The sequence below is a fragment of the Vigna angularis genome, chromosome 4, assembly GCF_016808095.1.
Source record: "Vigna angularis cultivar LongXiaoDou No.4 chromosome 4, ASM1680809v1, whole genome shotgun sequence".
Taxonomy (NCBI): Eukaryota; Viridiplantae; Streptophyta; class Magnoliopsida; order Fabales; family Fabaceae; genus Vigna; species Vigna angularis.
Window position 1 is genome coordinate 39,481,629 of NC_068973.1, and position 23,529 is coordinate 39,505,157.

Sequence of the window (23,529 nt, forward strand, 5' to 3'; positions counted from 1 at the left end):
ATCTAGTAATTTTACCTATTAAAATATTTTTTATCTATCACATTCATCAAATCATTTACAAATTTTATCTACAAATTTCTTTACTTTCATCTTGCAATTTCTTAAAACAAATAACATCACAATCATCTCTCAATCTCTTCTATTTCATCCATTTATTCTTCTTCAATTCATTTTTGAAGCAAATTGGAGTTGATGTCAATTCTGTATACGTTGGTTGAACAAATATCTAATTGATGTTATTTTTTTTTTTATAAAAGTATCTTACCATGATGAATGATGGTACAAGAAGAACACACTCATGGTGTGCAAAATGTCAACAGAAAAATGTACACCTTATAGTGAACATAACATTAAAGAATAAAGAAGAAGAACTTACTTTAAAAAAACAATTATACAATAGAGTGAAACATGAATAATAACAAATAAAATCATGTTAAAATAATCACTTATATATATTTAGTTTCTTATGTAACGTAAGTATTATATATTTAGGTAATAAAAAAATTTTAAGAATACAATCGTGAAACAAAACTAAATTCTAAAGTAATTAATATTTTAAATGTGGTCATTGATTTTAATAATATCACTTCAATTGCCTTAAAAGTTAAAATATTAATATCATATAGGATAAAAACGAAGTTTCAAGGACAAATTCTCATTTTCCAGTGGAATAGAAAAGTGATCAAAAAATGATTTTTTTTTCTTTAGTCATTAATGGAAGAGTATTTTTGGTTTTTTAGACCATGATTGTTCATTATTAGTAATTATTAGAGTTTCCAATTAAATTATTACCATTTAAATTAACATTTCTATTATTATATTGTTATCATTTAAATTAACATTATTAGAGTTCATTTAAATTATTATCATTTAAATTTTTAATTATATATAAATTAACATTTTTATTATTACATTCAAATGAAAACTGTAATAATTACTAATTATATATAAATTAACTTTTTTTTATTACATTTAAATAAAAATTGTAACAATTACTAATTATATATAAATTAACATTTTTATTATTACATTTAAATTGAAATTGTAATAATTATTAATTATATACAAATTAACATTTTTATTATTATATTTAAATTAAAATTGTAATAATTACTAATTTAAATGGTATCCATATGAAACTCTAATAATTAACAAACATAACCAAAAAAAATTCTTTGTTATAAAAAAAACCCTTTGTTATAAAAATAAAAATAATAATTTTTATAATTTTTTTAAGATAATTTTCATTTATTTTATAAGTAATAATTTTATTATAAATAATTATTTTACTTTAAAAAATATTAAAATGGTTAAATTTAAAAAGTTGTGACTTAAAAATAAAACTCATAAAATAATTATTTTAATTTTAAAAAATAATTATTTTAGGAAAATTTAAAAAAAAATGTGTAATTAAATAATGTTAATTATTAGTAATTATTAGAGTTTCATTTAAATTATTACCATTTTAAATTATTAATTATTACCATTTCAATTTAATTGTAGTAATAAAAATGTTAATTTATAAATAATTAACATATTAAATGGTAACAAATTAAATGGAAACTCTAATAATATTAATTTAAATGGTAATAATGTAATAATAGGAATGTTAATTTAAATAGTAACAATTTAAATGAAAATTCTAATAATTACTAATAATTAACCAACATAATCCACAAAATAAAAAATACTCTTTGTTTTGACACTAAAACCATCTGATAATCGATTACCATAGGTCTGTAATTGATTACCAAAGATTTTGCCTATTACGCATGAGTTCAGCCTTCTGTAATTGATTACAAAGCCTAGTAATCAATTACCAAGGTCTGAAATCGTTTTAGGAGTGTACGATTTCATCTCTGACTCATGTGTAAAGGTGAAGTTGTGTAGGAAGGCACGACTTCTTCATTTGAAGTCGTCTGAACCCCTATGACTTGTTTAACATCAGTAATTTTTTGTTCAAATTTGCCTATATATACAAAAAAAACCCGAAGAAATAGAATGAGAATTGTGGAAGAAGAAATGATGGACATTAATACACAGCAATGCATGACAAAACTTACTGGTAGACAAAGAGATCGAGTAGCATTCCATTTATTCAACACGTCAAACAACCTTGATTCTTAACGAACTCACAAGCAGTGATTAGGACTACTTTCTTTATGAACAGAATTTAAGGTTACAATTACAGTTCCCACTATATTCTCTGTCAAACCACTTTTATCTCCGTTGAAGTAGCTGTACAACTTACGTTAAAAAAGACAAGCTGCTCAATCACATTACTTAAGTCCACACAGTGCTTAATGAACAGCTAAGGTGGTAACTATCAGTCCTTTTGGTTCTTATTTCAGGCAATACAGGATTACGTCTTTTGTGCCCATTACATCTCCCTAAAAATTTTGAACCTTGAAGAAAACATCACCTGAGGATTTGTCAGTCAACAACTTACAACCTTGAACGCCGCATGCATTTTATAGGATTAAATGGAACATGCTTCCCTGTACCTGCCGACAAAGCATTCTTCGAACTTGACCTGATATCCCAATCCTCAACATTCTTAGGCACACAAACATCAAACAATATTTGGCTAAGAAGCCCGTGTGCGTTGATGCTCGGACGGCTTGGAAGATGAATATACCCTCCCTTGCGTTCATCTGCTATGGTGCCAATATCTTTGCCCACTTCATACTCCGTTGAGCTAGAAGACAAACTATCACTTGGAGCAAGAGCAAAGCCCTGGAAACTAGTCGAGGTCATTGCTGCTTTCCGCGACTCTGAAAACGGATCTGTGATCTCATCTCTTGCTCCTTCTATACCCAGTTTCTCATCTTCAACTTTTCTACTGCTTTTGCAACAATAAGTTGCAACTGCCTTGCCAAGGATCTCAGTGATAGCAGCCTTGTAATCAATTGGATGATGCCGAAAGTGACCTGTGACAAATTCAATTCAAGTTCAATACTTTCACCCCTACTCTACAAAACCCACTTTAAATATTAACCAGCAACTGGCACTGCACTAAAATGAGTAGGTTACAGTCATCATTTCAATTTCACACAAATACCATGAATAATTATCAATTCTGTCCTTCTTTACACACATTTAGCAAAAATAATTGCATCTGTCAGCTTTAAAATGGGAAACAAATTCATAATTTTAGTTTGCAGACTCAAGTAATTGGAACTTCGGGTGAAACCTATCCTGCATACTCGTGCGGGAATGTAAATTGCAGAATTCATCTTAAGGTTAATGAATTTACCTACTTTTCAAAGACTACACATAAGTCGTTTCATTTAAATGAATAAAATACAGGAAAAAACTAAAAATAAATAACGGATCAGCTAACTGCATGCAGAGCAGCAGAAGGCGTGCAAAAATGTTTACACCAAATTACTTGATGTAGAAGGCCTGTACCTATGGAAGAGGAAGCAAGGTCACTATTTTGTGCAAAAATCTAAAGCCGCTAAACCAGACTTGAAGACATTTCTTCCACTCCCACTTCTATTCGGCTCTGCAACCTGTTCCATACTTTGAAGGCCATGCAATAATGTCTTGCCGCCAATTCTTAGACTGCAACTATAACTGCCAGTCTCATGATAAATTTTGGCCATTTCTGTTTCAATATCTCTAGCCAATTGCATGCCATTAAGGCAGGGCGAAAGGTTAAAAGTATGGATCGTGCCATACGGTACTCTTCCAAACTGTGGAGATTCAAAATCCGACCCTTAATCTATTGTTCCATCCTTATGATTGGAATTCTCAATTTTCCACTGCCCTCTTCCTAAACAGCCTCAACGTCCCAGAGAGAAGCCTCTCTCCCATATATCCTACCCTCTTATTCAGTTGCACGACTTCCTTTCACACTCCTGCCAATTGTTGCTATTCTACATTATCAGATACTCTAACCACTATCAGATCATCAACTCAATAGTCTAAACAGATCTTAGTTCCCACTAATATGGAAGGTAGGACTAAAATGATAAAGCACAAACTGATAAACCAATAAAATATAATGTATAACACAAATCACATTACAGCAACAAACTTTCCATCCTAGAGATAGAATCTCCAATAGAGGGAGTATCCTCTCTCTACAAAATGCAAATTACAACACCTGCTAATTTACATGCCCGCTACCAAATATACCCTAATAGATTACTACCATCAATTTTTATTTATGAATTATTGTTATTCAAGGAAATTTTCAATTCTTATACAGGACATCTAAATTAGGATAACTTATTTTCTATCACATATTAGAATAAAAAATTACTGCTCCTAACTTCAACACTTAACTGCCAAGATTGTTAACTACATGCGGTTCACATCAGATGCCATAGATTGATATAGAGGCCATCACAGCCTATAGGGCAATTAAGGCATCATATTGTTAATTCTAGTGATTTGAATGAGGAAACTTTTGTTAAGGAGAAACCCTCGGTTTGTTGATGTCTGTACTCAAGTTTGGCCAAAAGCTGAATTATTTTTATTACATAATTTAGAGTTTATTTCTTGAGTCACAGTATGTGTTTGTCGAGAATAAACTTATCAACTCATTCATGTATCAGTATGAAAAAAATTAGTCAAAATACTGACCTACATGAGGAGAGGCACTCCATTTTAACATTTTTACATCCCCACCAAGGTCCTTTAGTCTTTGGAAAAAATTTGAAATGACTTGAAAAGGAGCAAGATCATCATTTTCTGAACATAAAATGAGATAAGGGACCTTCATATTCTGCAAAATAACTATTTGATAAGCAGATAACTCGATAGACCTGAGTAAAGAAAAGAGTTAATTTGTTTACGGATTCTTAGCTACTTACAATGGTGGAGTAAAGTGTCTGCCAATATTCTGCACGCTGTGACTCGAATCTACTGAGGAAAAGAGAATCAAGACCAGATGCTATGCCATTTGCAAACCATGAAGCAAATCTTGGTGGATGAGAGACTTTTAAAACATTTGGGTGTAGAAGAAATCGAACACCCAAATTACTGGTAAAATCAATTGGACTGGAATCATAAATATAGCCAGATATACACTCTCTAACTAGCTGGTAGTCATCCTGTGCCATGAAAATAGTTTAGAAGCAGTGAAAAAAGAAAAAGATAAAAGAACTAATAGTGAACATACATTTATGTGAGGGTGGATGAACAGATAGAGAATTATAATGACAAAAACTACTGTCCACAATACATAAGTCCAAGTAACAAGAACATGACCAAAATACTTGGTAAAAGGGAATATATGATCAATTACATCATAGAGCATAGAATGCAGGGTTTGGATTCAATCACATTTCACAAATTAAAATGTTTTGAACAAATGTAGGACAATGATGAGTTTATCAATTATACAATCTGTGTAACTCAACCATCCTCTGAACTGCAAATGGAAGGAAACGTACCATATTATGAGCTTCAGAGCTGCCACTAATTATCTGGATGACAGAAAACCAGAGTTAGTAGACGTTAGAACTAAATGGTTGTATAGCATATGGTCAAAACATAAAAATCAGTCTAGAAAAGAATACCTGAAGAATCTTCTGCATACAAGCTTTTGAACCGCCTGAAAAGGATGCAAAAACAATGGGGCATTGCCTGATTTTCAGCACCTGTATATATATTGATCAAAATGCAGTATTCTCTCTGTTGCAAATCTTAATCAAGATCATGGAAATGTAAACCACTTTATAATAAATTAAAAAGGAAGCTTTCAGCTTACTTAAAGTCGTTCTGACTGACAAGAAAAATAGAGGACTGCAGTAAAACTTACCTCAACAAGTTCATTAAGAATATCAACAGCAAGAATTGTGGCTTTCTCAGGGAAGAACCTGCAAATAATAGCAATTTAATAATAATCTTTTAGTATACATTAAGACTGAGATGTGCAAAGAACCAAAGTATCAATGGCCCCATCACTCAGAAAGTAAATAAATTCGCAAGGCACCTGTAGAACATTTTACATAACAACGGAAGACTTTAAGTAAAATATTTTTTGCAAACTTAGCATTAGTTTATCACTCCCCTAGTAAACCCATCAGGGAAGAGATTTGAATGTTTGAATATTAACCACTATTTTAAATATTACAAGTAAAAAAATTGAAATAAAGTTTGCACACACCCAATAAAAAAGAAAACAACTAAAATGTAAATTAACAGGTACAACTTTGACCATGTGATACGTCAAACAAAAGCTTAGGTTTTAGCATGACAATCAGCTCGCTCAAACATTCAACAATTGGAATATAAAACCCTTCCATCCAAACTGCTCTAATTTATAAAATGTACATGGAAAATTGTATCTGCAAAATTGAGTGAAACTTCACCTAACTTGGTCAGGATAACCATATTGATCAAGCCCAGGCAAGGTTAGCTACAAAAGACAACATCCATATACAAAACCTAAATTATTGTGACATTTTAACATGTAGTTTTGTCTATTTGGGATCTCTAAAGACAAGGCATCACTCGAGCTCATTACATGTGATGGTCCCATCAGCAACCAAAAAGCAGGGACTGATAGTGCACACCAGTAATGCTTATCTGGGAATATCTCATTCCTCTTCTAATTTGAAGCCATTCGTCTTGAAATGTCCACTTAGCACCCCCACTATTGTATAATAAGGTTTTAGTGGTACGATACCTGCTTTATACTTTAGTTTTGGAGTAATTGCCACCTCACCGATACCCTTTGCACTATGCATCCTCGTGCTGTCGTTGGTCGTTAGTCCCTAATCCCATCTATACCAAGGCAGCAGGACTACAAGATCTTTGGTGGAAGAGGGTTATTAGTCATTCATGAGGGGTTTTCTTACTAAGTGGGGAAATATTTTAAAGGGTGGAATTCATATCCATTACTTCACACAATTGAACAAGAAATAGGTGAGTTTGATCGTGGCAAAACCTTCCTTCTTCGATTTGACTTCTCTAAAGTACATTTTAGAGGCTAAAATGAGGAGAAACAGTTGAAACTGTAACAAAACATTTACATGTGGATAGAAAAGTTATCACCACATACTTTTGGAATCAAATCCTGTCTTCTCACAACTCTGTGATCATCTATGAATGTTTGTGACCAGAAGGATGATTAGCAACATAATTCTGGAGCACCCAATAGCGAATTAAATTTAGAACTCACATGTTGAGAAATTGAGAATGACAAACGAGTGAATTCCATCCCACAGAGGAGTAGAGGTCCACGTATTTCATCAAGTGCTTCTCCTCGCTTGACATCCATGCAAACACCACAACTATCCCGTCGGCTTTCTCCGAAGCCACCTTTCTCCCCCAGTAATATCTACCACCAAACCCCCACATTCTTCTTCTTCTTCTTAACCTACCATGGCCAAAACAACAGAGCTCAGAACATTTACTTTCCAGAGAACTAACTAACAAGGAGAAACATAATTCAAAAATTTGCACAAGATCAAAGAAGAAACAGAAAAGGTTTACTTGAGAAGAAGACAGGCTGGCACAATTGAAGCTTTCTCTTAGTTTACGACAATCTGACGCGGGAAAAACAAAACCGTGCTTGGAACTTGGAAAGACCGAAGTTAAGGTTGTCTCAATTAGAGACAGATGGTGTTGTGTGTTTGAGCTCAAGCTCCTCCTTCGAAGATCGCAACACAGAAGAAGAACATTTTCTATTGGTAATTGCTTCACCCACTTTTCATATTAGGTCAGTAGCGTTGTCCACAACTCGTGGCATAGAAAATGGGATTTGGAATTCACCAAAAAAAGTCAGAAACTTTCACGAGAGATATTATCAATACAATTATTATTATCTAAATTTGTCTTTACTGACTAAGTTTAAAATTAATCTTATAATTTAAAAAATAATCTATTTTAATATCTCTATAGACACAAACAACTTTCAATCTCATCTAAATTCAATTAAAAAACTACTTTTTAATTATAAATACTTAGCAGAAGTAACTTTAATTACACATATATTTGTGTGAACACGTTTTGGAAGAATTCGGATTGCTTATCGCTTACACCTCACAACAGCGTTTAGAATCAATGATTCAATCCATTCAGCATGATAGAATCGGTAAAACAAGATTCAATCACAAGTATTTTATTTCGTAAGGTGTTTAAAATATATGTTTATGAATCGGCAATCTAATCTTCATCTAATGAAATTTATTCTCGTTTTTAAATTCATTTCAAAACCTAACTTCAAAATGTATTAACTTTCGCATTTATTATTTATTTAAATATATTGAATATCTTTAAATTATAATAAAATCCCTTGAATAAACTTCACATAGATTTATAGTTAGTGATAGATTTTATTGACAATATAAAAATGTTTTAAAATATGTGTTCCTCGTACTCTACACCTTCCTTGTCCTGTCTTGCCTCAACCCATAAAATAATTTTGAACACTTTTTTTTTATAACTTTGCTTTGAATTTGTTGAGAGCATTAGGTGTACGAGAGGAGGAAGCTTGAAGATAAATACAAGCAGAATTTGATGGTGGTTGTCCTTATCCTCTCCATCATTGCCTTTCTCATCCATTCCATTGGTACAAAGGTTTTAGCTTTTTTATTTATCACTAAATTAACAGCATTTTTCATGTTTTGCATAAATTTTCACATTCTCAATAACATATTTGTCATTGATGCATGATTAAAGTTACAACTTGAATTTTCTTTTGATAATCAAGCATGTGATTTTCTTATTTTATCGATTCTATTGTTTAGCGCATCCCATAGAATTTCAAAAGATTGAGCACAATATTAAAATTTAAAAGTTATGTAAAAAAAAGGGTTAAGTCAAATAATTTATTATTTATTATAATATAAAAATAATAATATACTAATAAATTTATTTTATTTTGTTCACAAGTGTTTCAAAAGTTAATTTTTTAATCATTAGACAAGGCTATTCATACATTAATTAGATTAATATAACAAAAAAGTTTAACAATCAAAATTAGACTAGTCTATCCATCTATTGATTAGATAAATATAATGAAAAAATATTATATCACTAATTTCATACAGTTATTAAATGAGTATAAAAATAATACATTAGACAAGTATGTTCATATGTTAATCAGACGAGTTTTGTAACATACAATAAATAGATTTTTGTCCATACAATAAAAATATAAGGTAGGTGAGTTTGTTCATATACATATTAGATGAATCTATTAATACATATTATACGACTCTATCTATTATACAATTATGCGAGTCTTGAAATATACACTATACAAGTTGATTTATATACTAATTAAATGAGTTTAACAACATACATTAGACGATTGTGTCTATATTATGATTAACAAAAGTATTTGTACTTGCAGATAGTAGCGGGTATTTTAATATCCTCTTATAAACAGGTTGAACGTGGTATCATACTACCCATACCCGCACATATCTATTACCCGTAAAAAGTTAGAATAAAAATTTAATTTATATTTTATTAAGTTAAATTTAATTAAAATTAAAATTAATTTATATTGTATTATGTTAAATTTATTTCATTAAATTCTAATTTACATTCTATTTTATTTATATTATAGTTTATATCTTTTGTATTTTTATTTTGAAATTTTATAAAATATATTTTTAAAATATTTATGGATATCTACGAGTATTCACGAGTTTTAAATATATTTGTTGATATTTTTTAAACTTGTATCAAACTGATAAGAAGTGAAATTATTTTGTTACGAGTCAGGTAGGTAGTATATGTATTTGTTGTCATCCATAGTTAGGGATGAAAACGGGTCGGGTCGAGTACGGATAATGTCTACCCGCAACCTGACCCAACAAAAAAAAATCCACCCGCTATGTGATCCGCTACTCGCACGAATACTCGCGGATACCCACAAATATTAATTTTTTTTATAAAATATTATAATAAAAAATAAATAAAATTACAAAAATATATAAAATATAATATATATTAAATTAAATATAAATTAAATTTTAATTTTAACTATATTTAACCTTATAAAATATAAATTAATGTTAATTTTAGGTTAAACTCCTTTACTTGTCCTTATTTTTGTCGGTTTTTCCCGGTTCGATCCCCGTTTTATTAGAATCCTCAATTTACTCCTAAAAAATGAAAATTTGAGTCAATTGTACCCCTGCCGTTAAATTGGCTTAATGAGATTAAGTTTTTGATGACCTGCGACGTTGACGTGGCCAAATTTTTAAACTAGGGACAACTAAAGGGTTTAACCTTAATTTTAATTAAATTTAACTTAATAAAATATAAATTAAATTTTTATTTTTATTTTTTGCGGGTAGCAGATATCCGTCGGTACGAATAATATAATACCTGCACCCGACCCGTTTATAAGCGGGTATTAAAAAATCCGCTACCCGCAATCCGCGGGTAGTAAATATCCGCAGGTACCAACTATCTGTCGCGAATTTTATCTGCGGATATTCGCGGGCGCGGACTTTTTTGTCATCCCTATCCATAGTCCATATACTAATTATACGATTTTAACAATACATATGAAATAAGTTTATCTACGCATTTATTAAATTAGTCTAACAATTTACATTACACTAATATATTCATACATTAATTTATATTTTTAGTGAATAAACTCTACATGTATCTTTATACTTTTGGAGAATTTACACCTGTTTTATCTTTTATATCTCTACAAAGTTTACTATTTATATTTTTATAAATATTCTGACTTTCTAAACCTGTAAATTATTTTTAAACTTGATTATATTAAAAACTTAATAATAAATTTAAAAATATTTATTAGTTTTTTATATGTATTTCTCTTTTAATAAACATGCAAAGTAATATTAACTTGTGCATATAACTAGTTCAAACGAAAACTGTATCTTAACCAGACAAATATAATTGTAAAAAAGTAAAATATTTTTCGGAATAAGATTAAAGTTTTAATCTTAAAAAATGTAATTAGAATAATAAAATTTTATAAAAGAATTCAAACTGGTTTAGTTTTTCAAAATTGAGTGAACATGCCTGAAAGATAATAAAAACTTAAACACTGTCTTAAATAAGCTATACAAACTTGTAAAAAAGTTTAAATGAATTGTTTTATTAATTTTAAAATTAAATATTTCATTTAGATCCTGTCATGATTTTTGAATAAATTTATAAAATGATAATAAACTCTGGGCTCTAGTTTAACTAAGGGCTTGAGACATCTACCTAAAGGCCAACCCAAGCTAAAAGAAGTTAATGCTTAAACGAAACGGCAAGTGAAATTTCGACACAGTTTTACAAATTTAATGCAATGGATAATGACAATGATTGGTAAGAAAAACAGATGATTAAATTTCTTTGTATTTATTGATCAAACTTGTAGGAAATATTCATTTTCTCTTTTAGTTTATTTTCTTTCATTCTTGTTATAAATATTTGTAAACTTGTACTTGATCTTTCGTTGAGATTTTTATGGATATTATTTATTCTTTTGTTTGTTTGTTTAATATTATTTATTATTTGATGATTCTATTAGATATGATTACTCATTCAATACTCATCTTATTCTTTTAAATTATTTTTGAAATATTTTTTTACATTTCAAGAACTTAAGTACAAACTCTCTCTTCCTATATAACAATATTTTTCACTCAAACTAATAAAAACATTTAAGTATTTTATTTTTAAAAAATTATTTATTAATTGTTTTCAATTTCCTTTTTCAAATTTTTTGAATACATAACAAAAATAGAAATAAAGGAAGTGAAAAAATTATATTATCTTGAAGTTTTAAAAAGATACATGATAAAAAAAAATCAATATTCCTTTAAAACAAAGTATTATACAGGATAAAATAAATTATTTTGAAAAGAAGGCGCAAGTTAGTAAAAAAATGTTGTGCGTAGTTTAGTAGAACCACCATCAATAATCGCGGAATCACCGAAATGATTAGGTGTTCCGTCTAATTCCCAACTCATCCAACCACCTCAGACAAAAAGCGAAGTATACATTTGCAACCAAACAGGGTTCTTCCCATGTCTCCACACACTTCACCTTAGGCATAAGAGAAATCGCAGCCGAAACTGACAGAACACAAAATCCTAAAATCTTTGTAATTAAATTCAACAAAGTCTCCGTCCAACAACTAAAGCAAATCGCTAATTGGTGGCGCTAGCTTGTCAATTGAGGTTTTCTTCGATTCTTTGATCTCAGATTAAAGTAGTTGGAGCAGGCTTTTTTCCCATTAAAAGGAGGAAGTTTGCAATGGTGGGATGAAGAAGAGAGGGAAAGAGGAACATGGCGAGAGGGAAGTGGGTCTTTTCTTACAAGAAAACCACTCTCTTAGTTTGCTTCTTCAATATTGCCGTTGCTCTTTACGTTCTTCGCTCTCTTTATGCTTCTCTTTATATCTACTCCGGTAACGTTTCCCGCAACGGTAAGTTACTTGCACCGATTTTCTTCCTTTTCGAAATAGTGGAAACGGTTGCTGCATGGATTTTGATTTTTGTGTCTTTCTGCAGTTGCTTTGTATAATCCAGATCAGATTCGGAAAATGGAAGAGTCAATGCAAATCCGCAGGGAATTTAAACCCGTGGAGTTAATTAAGTGGGTAAGAAGTGTGAACCCTTTATCTGCTTCCATTTGAGGCTAGTTGAAGTTAACGTTGTGAAATCGTTGTGCAAAAAGGTAAAGGCTCTAGAGGGGGAGCTTTCGAGTGAAACTAGGGCGGTTGAGTTGTCGCAGCATTTGAAACAGAACATAATTGATGAGATCTTGCAGAGACTAAGGGGGTTGAATTCTAGTGGCGCAGATATTGCCAAGGAACGAGGTGAGTGTATGCTTGTAAATTTTGTGGATAGGAATCCTATTTATTCCACGTCTATATGTATAAACACTGTTGGACATCAAGCATTTTCGTATTGAATTGGTAACATCTGTTCCTGCTAAGCTGACATGGGATATGATTTGCACTCTAATTTCTTGCTGCCTTGAGGCTGTGTCTTACTACAACTCTGGCATTTGGCCTTTCAGTTATGAAATTGCGTTTTCGATCTTCTTACTGAACTTCTTAGTTTTTTTGCAATCAATTGCTAGTCTCCTGTGCTCACTTCGTTATTACGACAAAATTGCATCAATTGCTGGTCTTATAACTGTATCTTTCTTTTTATTCTAACAGTTGGATGAAAAATAAGGAATTGCATTTAATTTCTTGTTTTTTCTCCTATTAACCTAGATCAGTCCATCTCATGCATCCCTCTTTTGCAATAAAAAGTGAATCCCTCGTTTGCAATAGAATGTCCTCTGACAAGTTATAATTGTGGTAATCTATGAGAATGAAGATTCTACTATAACTTTAGATACGAGAAGGAAGGAACATGAAAAAAAAATTATATTTAGTTTTAGCTGGGAGATCTCTCTACACTGATGTGAGACTTAACACTCATCATTTTATAATTGAAGTATGGGTTGAAATCTCATATGTAGAAATTTTCAAATCGGGTAACATATAAGTAAGAAAAACTAGCAAACTTATAACATTAAGGTTTTAGGTTGAAGGTGGTGTTTAGTTATTTTGTTTTGTTAGCACATGTTCTCTTTCAAATTGCTCAACAAGTGGTATTAAAGTGAATCGTTTGTCTTGATGACTAACTCAACTTAATTAGATATCACACTCGAGGGGTAAATTGTTGGAGTTTAAATGAGTTGAAGTCTCACATTGTGTAGAAATAGTCAAGTTGAGTAACAAATAAATAAGATTCACAAACTTATAGTCTCAAGGTTTTGAGTTGAACGTGGTGTCAAGTTCTCTTGTGTTATTGGATCGTAGCTCACTGGTGAAGATCTCTATGTTGTTTTCTCCCTTCAACTTGAATATGGTTTTTAGTAATCCAACTGAATAATAAATGTATACAGTGTTTGTGTCAATCTTTCTAAAACGTAAGCAGCAATAAGAATATAATTAAATGCTTCTTGTTTTATATATTTTGATAGTATTATTAATTTTGACACATTTTACTTAGGTATAAAATAATTTTTTAGTAAATCTAAGATTTTGTAAATAAGTCCAATATTCTAGAAACTTTCAATACAATAATAGTTTTTTTTTTTTTTTTTTTCGATTTGAGGGTAAATCTATCCTGTAGAAAGTTATAGAAGGGCATAAGAGGGATCTTAGGTGATCCCTCTCTTGTTTTTCTTCTTTCTCTCATTTTCTCTGTCTATGTATGAAGTGCTCACTTTGTATTGATTAATATGCACTCTCAGAATAATAACGTAGTTGCTTTAATATTGACTAAGTTTTCACTTTTCAGTCACTCTCAAGTTGAAACTCTGAAATTCTTATAATGTATTACTATATTAAACAACAAAATTAGTGAAGATAGTTTGAATAGTTTTATATATTTTGGGCACTAAATAATTTTGATAGATGATAACATTTGTTTCTATTTGGTTTGCAACATCTACTTAATTGGATTTTACATGTCATTTGTCATCCTGAATCATAGAGAGATAGAGATCACTGTTTTGTCTGTTATGGTCTTAAAATGAAAAGGCACATACAATGTTTGGGATGAAAATCAACAACTTAAGATGTTTTCATTGCGTTGGGTGTATAATGTTTGTTTTATAAAATTCCAATCTAGGCTCCTGGGCCCATTCTCCAATTTAATTGCCTTTTTAAGTAAAAATAAGGCTTTGTGAAGACAAAAGAGATTTGTGAAGAAACATAGCATGTAAATTTATGTTGTGAAGATTTATGTATAATCATTCATTTCATAATATGTGTCCAAAGGGATTGGGGGAGCTAAGAAAAAAGGTTCATTCTAAGAACGAGGAGTCTATTCCCCTTGTTTAACGAATTATAAGTGTATTGTCCCGGGACCTAACTCAATACTCAAAGATGGATAGAAAGCTTAAAGGCCGATCTAAAGTCTATAGGTCCAGGAATTGGGCCTAAAGAAGTTTTGATTCAATTAATAGATATTATAGTCTAGGAGAGGTTTTAGCAAAAGATAAAGGGGTTTATATTTGTTTATATTTTGTTATTATTTATTATAACTGAAATAAAATATTAGATCTCATGGCCAAGGGACGGAACTCTTTTGGCTTAAGGTAGTCATTAACTTTGAGTCAGAGAGTTCAATTTATTTTTATTCTTTGGTTAAAGGCACCCAACTTTTTACTTGAACAATAAGCTACTCTGTTTTGGACATTGAATTTGGTGGTGTTATTTAAATGAATAGTTTAAAAAATTTGGAAGTAATCTTGTTCCTAATTCATTTGTTACGCAACCGATATCGTCATTTTGCTGATATTACATTTTCATAAATACAGAAGTAGTTGAAAATTGGCGCAAGGGAAAACTGGAAGAGGTCAAGTCGGCTCTTGTGAAGGGGACTTCCAATTCATCCATCCCCCATGAAGAAGCTGGTATGAACATTGATTTTCTATTATGTCTGTAACTGAGGAGTTTTTTGTGTGGTACTTTTAAGATAATGTTCTTTGCAAACTGTTAATGAATACCTTACAAATCTTTGACACCTTGTGCATAATCTTATTTCAACTTCCTAGGTATACTAGCAAGAGCCTTGGAGTCTGATTGGGCTCTGCTTTGTGAAGAAATTGGCCTTTGGGTACCTGCTCAAGTTGCCAATGAAGAACATGATGACAAACCTGAGGGTGCAGAGGAGTTTGGTAATATCAGTTTCTTCAGTTATAATATCCATTTTTTTTTCTATTTCCTTTATATGCATTGCCTTCAATATTGTTTGTAGAAAATTCATCACTTGAGTGGTTTTTCGGAATCAATTAACGACGCATACATTCCATGATAGAATCTGGTGGTGTACATTTATATTTATTTCTTTGGACTTACCAAGTATACGTTTTCTCCAGATGAGGAGGTTCTTCCTGGCAGGCCCCTTTCACCCGAGTGCCATGCGGAACTTCATACAGATTATGATGGTTCTGCAGTAAGATGGGGTCTTACACATCACAAGGATAGCGCAGCTGATTGCTGTCAAGCTTGCTTGGATCATGCTAAACATGCCAAAGAAGGTGAAAAGAAATGCAATATCTGGGTTTATTGCCCATCTGAGTTTGGGTGTCATTCTCCAGATATTTACCAGCACAAACATCAGGAATGTTGGCTGAAATTTGTAAGTTCTACCCCATTCTATCTTTTGATACTTTTATTATCTGATTTAGGAAAATACTCGAGTTTTCAGGTCTGGTTTAAAATTTTTCCTTTTCATCGTTTATTTCCCCTCCTCACCTGGCTAATGTACTCCTAATTTTGATCCAGGCTGAGAAACCTCGACTAAATTTTAAGAATAAGTATCCAGAATGGTATCGAAATTCGCACCCTTCTGCACCAGTGATCGTTCCATGGGCCTCTGGTATTACTAGTTCATGAGTCCAATAACCAAACACCAAATGTAACTTAATCAACCAGAGCTACCGTCACACGAGCTCAAACATGATCGTGGATTATATACCACTGTTCTTGAACATGTTTTTTTGTGTAGGAAATGAACTGGGGAACAAAGAATTTTCCCAATGGTCATTTAGGACTTGGTTTTGGTCAAAATGCAGTTTTTGACAGACTCACCTCAGTGCCAAGGATTTTCCACCATGGTCGGGTCTAAAACACTTAGGAAAGGTGACTTATAAATGATGAGGAAGTTGTTTTTCTGTATGCTATCTGATAACATTATTCATTGTATCTGTGGGACTTAGAATCCTACTCATATTATCATTCTTGTTCCTCCCACGTTGATGATGATTCATCAAACTGTTCTGTCCGCTTCTCCCCTCCTTTCAATCCATCGTCATCATACTTACATTTAGACGTGTACAATAAAATGTATATATATGTCACATGTAGTCGTAGTCGTTATGTTATCCACTTTGTTTTGTCAGCTCAATCCTTTCTATTTTCCTCTTAAAGATTAAAGTACTATCAAGCACAATAGGTCATTAATAACTGATTACATGTTTTTGTTACATGCATACCACCGTGGCTATATCCGTCAAAAAGGGTTGGGTGGCAGTAAAAGTTTGTCATGTTACTTTAATTTAAATCTATATACTTTAAAAGTTCACTGGAAGGTGAATATGGTCCTTAAGTCTAGCATATTTATTTATATTTTCTAGAGCTGTCAAAATGGGTCATAATCCGCGAGCCAATCCGATCCACTACTGGTTTAACTCGCATGAGCCAGGTTGGGTTTGAAAAAATTGTATTTTTTTTATGCGGATCAAATTTCAACCCGGCTCATGCGGGTTGAACCTGTGGTGGGCCGGATTGGCCTACCTAATTTTATTTTATTAAAATTTAATTTTAATTTTATAAAAAAATATTTATTATTTTTTTTTGTTTGAAAAAATTATTTAAGTTTTTTATTTTCAAAATTAATTAAACACTCATGTTGGGACTGAAATTTGTTTAGATTTGAATTATAGAAAGTTTATAATTTTTTTTTATTTTAAAAAAATTGTAATTAAGTGAGCCAACCTGTTTACCCACCAACCCGTGATGGGTTAGGTCGAGTTCGAATTTTTCTGATTTGCTAATAAATGAGCCGAGTTGGGTTGACTCACTAAGTGACCAACCCGTGATGGACTGGACTAGGTGATCCGTTTTGAAAGCTCTAATATTTTCTTCTTGGATTTAGTTTGCAACTTACGCTGCTTAGGCATAACTGTTCTAACTTCGTGATTAACGTAGTGTTATACATGAAATTTTGCTGGTCCAGAACATAAATTCAACTTTTATAAAACAAATTATAAATGTAATTAAGTCTCATATTTGTCATATGTTAATATTCTATTAAAATCCTTTATATTTTCACTTGAATCGGAGTCGAATATGGTCTTGAAGTCTAACATTCATTATTGTTTTTTACTTCGGTTTAGTTTATGATTGATGTTATTTTGATTATGGAATTTACTATTTTAGAAGGTATTGCTTATATGCTTGTAATAGAATAGTCATTATCTCTCACGATGAATAATAACGACTTAGACTTAGTCATTATCTTAAGTTTTGTCAAACACTTTTTACTTATCTCAAATTTTTTAGTTTCATGTTTGTGAAACGTAACAGTGAAAAGAAGTACTTAAATGATAAGAAACTACCAATTACGCACTCTAAGCATAATTATCGGAAAGTGATTTATATAAATAAGGTAGAATCAAGTGAAACTTATGGACGAAGTAAAGAATTAATCCTATAACCAGATAAAGTAATTTTCTGATTTTAAAAATCAAACTTTTATTTTTTTTATTGACTAAATATTCTGACACACCTAAATATTTTACATTACACTATCCTTACTTATTTTTTACTCTTTTCTTTCTTGAAACAATACAAAAATATATTGTTTTAACCATTTTATCGTTGTAGTTTGTGTCAAATGAATGTAAAAGTGTTTTATGATATTATTATTTTATGTTATTTAGTCAATGTGAAACTATATTTAAAACTTAAAGTATACTCAAGTAAATATCTATTTTTTTTTCGTTAAAAAGTTAACTCCTTGCGGCAAGAACTCGTGGAAAAAAACCTTCTTTGGCCCATATTCATGCTTTAAAGTTCATCAACTGAGTTTCAAATTGCCCTATTATACTCTCATTTTTTTTATCAGCAAAATATTATGTATTGTATATATAATAAAACACTTGGAGTTTTTACTAGAGTGTATATAGTACCTATTTACTTCAAAACTAAACATCCCTACTTATACTTTTGATACATGATATTACTGGGCAGATTGATAAACCAGTCACATTTGGCTTGTTTGGGAAAATAAGAGTATCCCTGCATATTTTATAGCAATCTCAACACCTTTACAAAAGTCCCTTAGTAGTTCAGCATAATGAGTGATTGTACTTTGTATTTTCTTGATACTAGAAAGGGGGAGCTGCTCCTATCTATTACATTTACGTGTCTTCATGGTAACTTCCTCTGCACTTATGTTCTTCTTGTTTCTTCAAGTGCCATTGTGTTGTGTATTGTGTTGTTGCCTTCTCCCTTTCCGCCTTCCCTTCTCGTCTATATTTTTTATCTGCAAACGAAATCTGTATTCTTCCATACCAAAACATTTTATGAGGTTCTGCATATCCTATTAACCTGTTTCTGACTCCACCTTTTCATAATGTTTTTAGTCTGTGTACGGGATGAAAATGTCAGTCTAAATAAGACATTGTTACTTTACATAGTATACATTTCAACCATAATCATATATCTATGCATTTGTCATACCGAAGATATCTTGTGAGTCTATATACTTCTTTAAAGATAATCATATTTCTGTAAGTCCAAATTGCCCATATAATTGAAATCCACATACCGAATCTGATTTAAAAACATCACTTAAATTTCCTTTATTTTCCTTGAAGTCCTTTTCTGATAGATAAAAAAACCACATACCATGTGAGCAAATTTCAAGGCATATCATAAGGATAATTTAGTCTAACATGTCCCGGAGTTCTTGTCCCTTTCTGATTTTTTCCTGATATATAACTTCAATTGGAGGGTAACCAATCCAATTGGATTTATCTAATACCAGTATTTATTCGGTAGCACGTCCCATTAACGATGACTTTAACTTAAAGTGTAACACTCATTGAGCACTATCTCTAGGCTCATAAATAAACAAATCGTTGAAAGTTACCCGGTGGAGACATTTCTTATGTGTACCACAGGCATAGTACGCCCAAAAAGACGTCATATGTCATATACTGACTTCTTTACCTGATGCAAAATTCCCAACCAAATCACTTACCCATGTCAAATAAACATTTGAATCCTAAATTGAATACTATTGCCATTGGTTAAAATGTCTTTAGGCCATTTTATGTTTGTCTTTACCTTAAAGAACAGAGAACTTTTTAGGGCTCCCAGTACGCTGCTGGGCCACTATCAATGAAGCAGGTCAATTCCAACATTAAATCTAGAGAATTGATAGTGTCTTATATATGTCTTTGCGGTGCTCCTATCTAACACAACGATGCATAAATTTTCACATGGGTGTGTTCTACCATGAAGAGCCACCAAACCAACCCAAGATATGCAAATACATTGTTGCAACTCTTAAGGAAGTATTTTCCAGTTGCCAAACTTTGGGTGCACGGCTTTCAACTTCAAGTTTTGAGGATGAGTACCCAGTGAGCGATTTTGACGAAGAACAAGAAGTAAGTGTTTATTTGAGTTCAGAATCAATTTTGAACATTGATTTCTATTAGAATTGGTGTTGAAATAAAGTATTTGTGATTAAAGGCTTTTATTTAAAAAAAATGCCATGGTTTCATGATATAAATTGTTTCAGCATTCTGGAAAAATTTCAGGATATTCTCCTGCAACCATTGTCATTATTGTTTCCTTCGTTTGCAGGTGTTTATCTCAGCAGTGATAAGCCGCACAATGGAGAAACAGAAGCAGAAGGCAAGCGTGTTGAGACACAGCTTTTCCTGGGTATACTCTCCTGCAACGAAAGAACTATTCGTGACAGAGGCAGTGACACCGCAGAAAAAAGTGGAGGGTGGTGATAAAGAAAACGACGAAAGAGAAGAGTTTTTGTCTGTCAAAAGTTGTTTCTCACGCTGTTCGAGTTCTCCCAGTGGGTCAGTATTCTATTCTGTTAAGACAAACCTTTCACGATGTTCAAGCTTCAACGACCTTCACCAGCAGTCCAAGCATTGGAGACGTTCAGTGATTGAGGAGTTTTGTCACTGCGAGGGATGGCCCTTTGGTCTGTGCCGCAGAGCCGTGTTGCTTCCACCACTGCCCAAGTCACCTTCTGAGTCATGGTTATCGCGTAAGATGAAACCAAGTATTAAGAAACCATGAATTTCTTCACCTGTATCTCACGTTAACAATGTCGGAATGCCGAAGCAAAAGCTTCTTCTATGGTTTTTATTGTGTTTATTCACTTTTAAAAAAAAACACTTAATATATATTTTCTTTCCATAACTCATGTTAGTATCATCAGTTTTCTGAGCATGGCTGCAACTGAAATAGTCAACAACAATACGAGGAACATATTGCATTTGCAGTTCTCCTATAAAACTTGAGATTGTCCTCATAAATTTAGACACAAGATTGGTCGGTGGAGTTACTAAGAATTAAGCATAAGAGTACAAACTATCTCGACAGAATCTTTAAATTTTAAATTTGATAATCTTAAAGTTAGTTTATAAGAAGTTATTATTAATTGTATTCAGATAAAATGCATTTAATCTCTTTAAAAATAATCTTTTTATAAGTACATTTAAAAAAAAAATTAAACTTCGCGATATTGTTCCAACAAATGTTTAAATTTTATTTTTTAACTGTATAAATATTTTAATTTCAACTTAATATTAATTACTCTAAAATTTACCCCTTTACAAATAGTTTCTTATGTTAAATTGGAATTAAACTGTTAATAAGAAAAAATTACAACAATTTCATTATTTTTAATGTTAATCATTTATTTCTTTTATTTGTATTCATAACTTGTCAAACATTGAAACGTAATAAAATTTATAATTGAATTTTTCTAGAAAGAAACTTATAATAAAATATTAAATCAATATTTATCTGTTTGTTTGTTTTTCTAAAGTCATATTTTTATTATATTTCAAAACATGAAAAAATAAATTGTAACGAAAGACAAAAAAAACGCGTGATTGACATTTAACATAAAATTTTACAGCTGTCTATTTATAAGAACGTAAAGTACAAGATAAATCGAAATCATATTAAAGTTTATACTATATGAAAATGAAAAAGAAAACAAGGATGTATTTAGGATAAACAAAAAACTTGAAGTATTGTCTCATAAAAAAGATAAAAGAAATAATTTTTATTTCTTTGTATTATACTTTGTTTACATTAAAAATTACCGAGGATATTAATAATTATTTTTACCACGATCGATAATCTATATCAACAACATGATCAACTCACAAAAATATACACTATACTATTAATATGAATAATTTTTAACAAGTAGTGTTTATTGAAAGTTTTAGTTAATTATTTATAATAAATATTTTTCTCGTGATAATAAGCTACTTTATCATTTTTAAGTGAAGAAAGTAAATTGTAGCGTCAAATCGTGGTGGTACAATTATTGTGAGTTGTCTTTTATCTAACAAAGGAGTGAGAAGTTTAACTCATAATTATGTCCATAAACTACCATCTTATATACTTCACTTTTATTTTGTTTATAGGATTATTTTACCACAAAAAAGTTATACCTTTAATTATGACTTTCTATATAAACTGAAATTCAAATCTCAAATCTTAATTAAAAAAAATCCAAGTATCAAAGCACTTGTTTATATACTTCAGTTAATTATTTGTCTAATTTTTTCTTGCCATCCTTTAAATATTTTATAAAAAAATGTAAATTACTTATTATATCCTTAAAATAAATCAGCATTCACTTGAAAAAAAAAATTAACTTCTCTTCGGATGAAGTAGAAAACGTGTTTTCTAACTTTCCAATATGACGATGAAAAGTAGCGAAAATAGGACGTGAACCCTAATTATTAATTGTTGTCAATCTAAAATATTTTTTATTCAAATCATCTAAAAATTAATTAGAAACACAAACAAACAGAGTGTACGGGATGATTCATTACACATAGGCATTATTGATGGTATGTAGGTTAGCACGTACCTCTCGAATTTTAATAAACAAAATCATTTGATATCTTTTTTTCTTTTCGTTACTTTGACCTTGGAATTAAATTATGAAAAGAATATAAATATTATATCATCATAGAAAATTGCAAATGAAAATAATTTTTAAAGATTGGAATGATAGCAATCTCTTCTGTACTTTTCCTATTCGTTGGAAGGTGGGCCCATTTTTTATCCATGGGCCAATACGAATATGTGAGCCTTTTTTTTAGAAGAAGGAGGTTGAAGAAAATAATATTTATTATTTGAAATGAGAAAGATGGAAAGGAAAAAAAGTTGAGGGACTTATTTTATTATTTATTTTACTTTTTATTTGTTTTTATTTTTTTAATAAAATGATTAAATCACACAATCTTCAAAATGATTTTTTCGTTATTTTTTATTTATCAAATAATTATTGAATTTTGTTTCTTTTTTATATTCATGAATTATGAATTATTTAAAGGAAAATGGAAAACCGAAATCCTAAAGGGAGTATGTGCGCTGAAAACACCAAACATTTCACATCACATTTGTTAAAGAAAATCTAAATCAAATCTAAACCATCTTTAGTGGATTCCACTGAAAGGTGAGGAAACTAAAATATTTATATTTAATATTTTTTATTTACGTGGAATGAGGATTTTCTAAAATTAATTTTTTATATTTTTATACTTTTAGATTTCAAAAGATATATTTAAATTACTCTCCCGTTCAATTTTTTTTGTACATAAACTATATATAAAAAAATCTTGCAATCAAACAAAATTTTCATTACAATTAAAAATTAAGTTATTTTATTTTTATGATTAAATTAATAAAACATTTCTTTCTTATATATACAACATATATGGTACACATTAGTATATCGAATTCATTTCATTTAAGTATTCTTGTATTATTTATGTGACAAC

At 30.7% G+C, this 23,529-nt stretch overlaps 3 protein-coding genes across 4 annotated transcripts; 2 read left to right on the top strand and 1 right to left on the bottom strand.

Annotated features, from left to right (window-relative positions):
- Positions 1 to 2,066: 2,066 nt before the first annotated feature.
- On the bottom strand, positions 2,067 to 7,737 carry LOC108343357 (uncharacterized). 2 transcript variants are annotated; one of them, XM_017581589.2, is made up of 8 exons: positions 7,453 to 7,737; positions 7,139 to 7,336; positions 5,774 to 5,831; positions 5,532 to 5,612; positions 5,406 to 5,438; positions 4,824 to 5,063; positions 4,594 to 4,735; positions 2,067 to 2,930 (listed from the first exon to the last, which is right to left on the bottom strand). In XM_017581589.2, the coding sequence occupies exons 2-8, from the start codon at positions 7,315 to 7,317 to the stop codon at positions 2,446 to 2,448; spliced, it is 1,218 nt and encodes a 405-aa protein (XP_017437078.1). In that variant the 5' UTR covers positions 7,318 to 7,336; positions 7,453 to 7,737; the 3' UTR covers positions 2,067 to 2,445. The 2 variants fall into 2 exon arrangements, with proteins under 2 accessions (XP_017437078.1, XP_052731977.1); XM_052876017.1 differs by lacking the exons at positions 7,139 to 7,336; positions 7,453 to 7,737 and adding an exon at positions 6,644 to 7,117.
- A 4,147-nt stretch (positions 7,738 to 11,884) lies between these two features.
- Positions 11,885 to 16,718, top strand: LOC108341831 (uncharacterized). The gene is made up of 7 exons (XM_017579483.2): positions 11,885 to 12,376; positions 12,462 to 12,550; positions 12,628 to 12,769; positions 15,277 to 15,372; positions 15,514 to 15,636; positions 15,838 to 16,100; positions 16,247 to 16,718. Exons 1-7 carry the CDS (start codon positions 12,238 to 12,240, stop codon positions 16,355 to 16,357), a joined length of 963 nt encoding a protein of 320 aa, XP_017434972.1. The 5' UTR covers positions 11,885 to 12,237; the 3' UTR covers positions 16,358 to 16,718.
- A 1,686-nt stretch (positions 16,719 to 18,404) lies between these two features.
- LOC108342482 (uncharacterized) lies at positions 18,405 to 20,917 on the top strand. Its single transcript, XM_017580266.2, has 2 exons — positions 18,405 to 20,139; positions 20,339 to 20,917. The coding sequence occupies exons 1-2, from the start codon at positions 19,924 to 19,926 to the stop codon at positions 20,792 to 20,794; spliced, it is 672 nt and encodes a 223-aa protein (XP_017435755.1). The 5' UTR covers positions 18,405 to 19,923; the 3' UTR covers positions 20,795 to 20,917.
- The last annotated feature ends 2,612 nt before the right edge of the window (positions 20,918 to 23,529 follow it).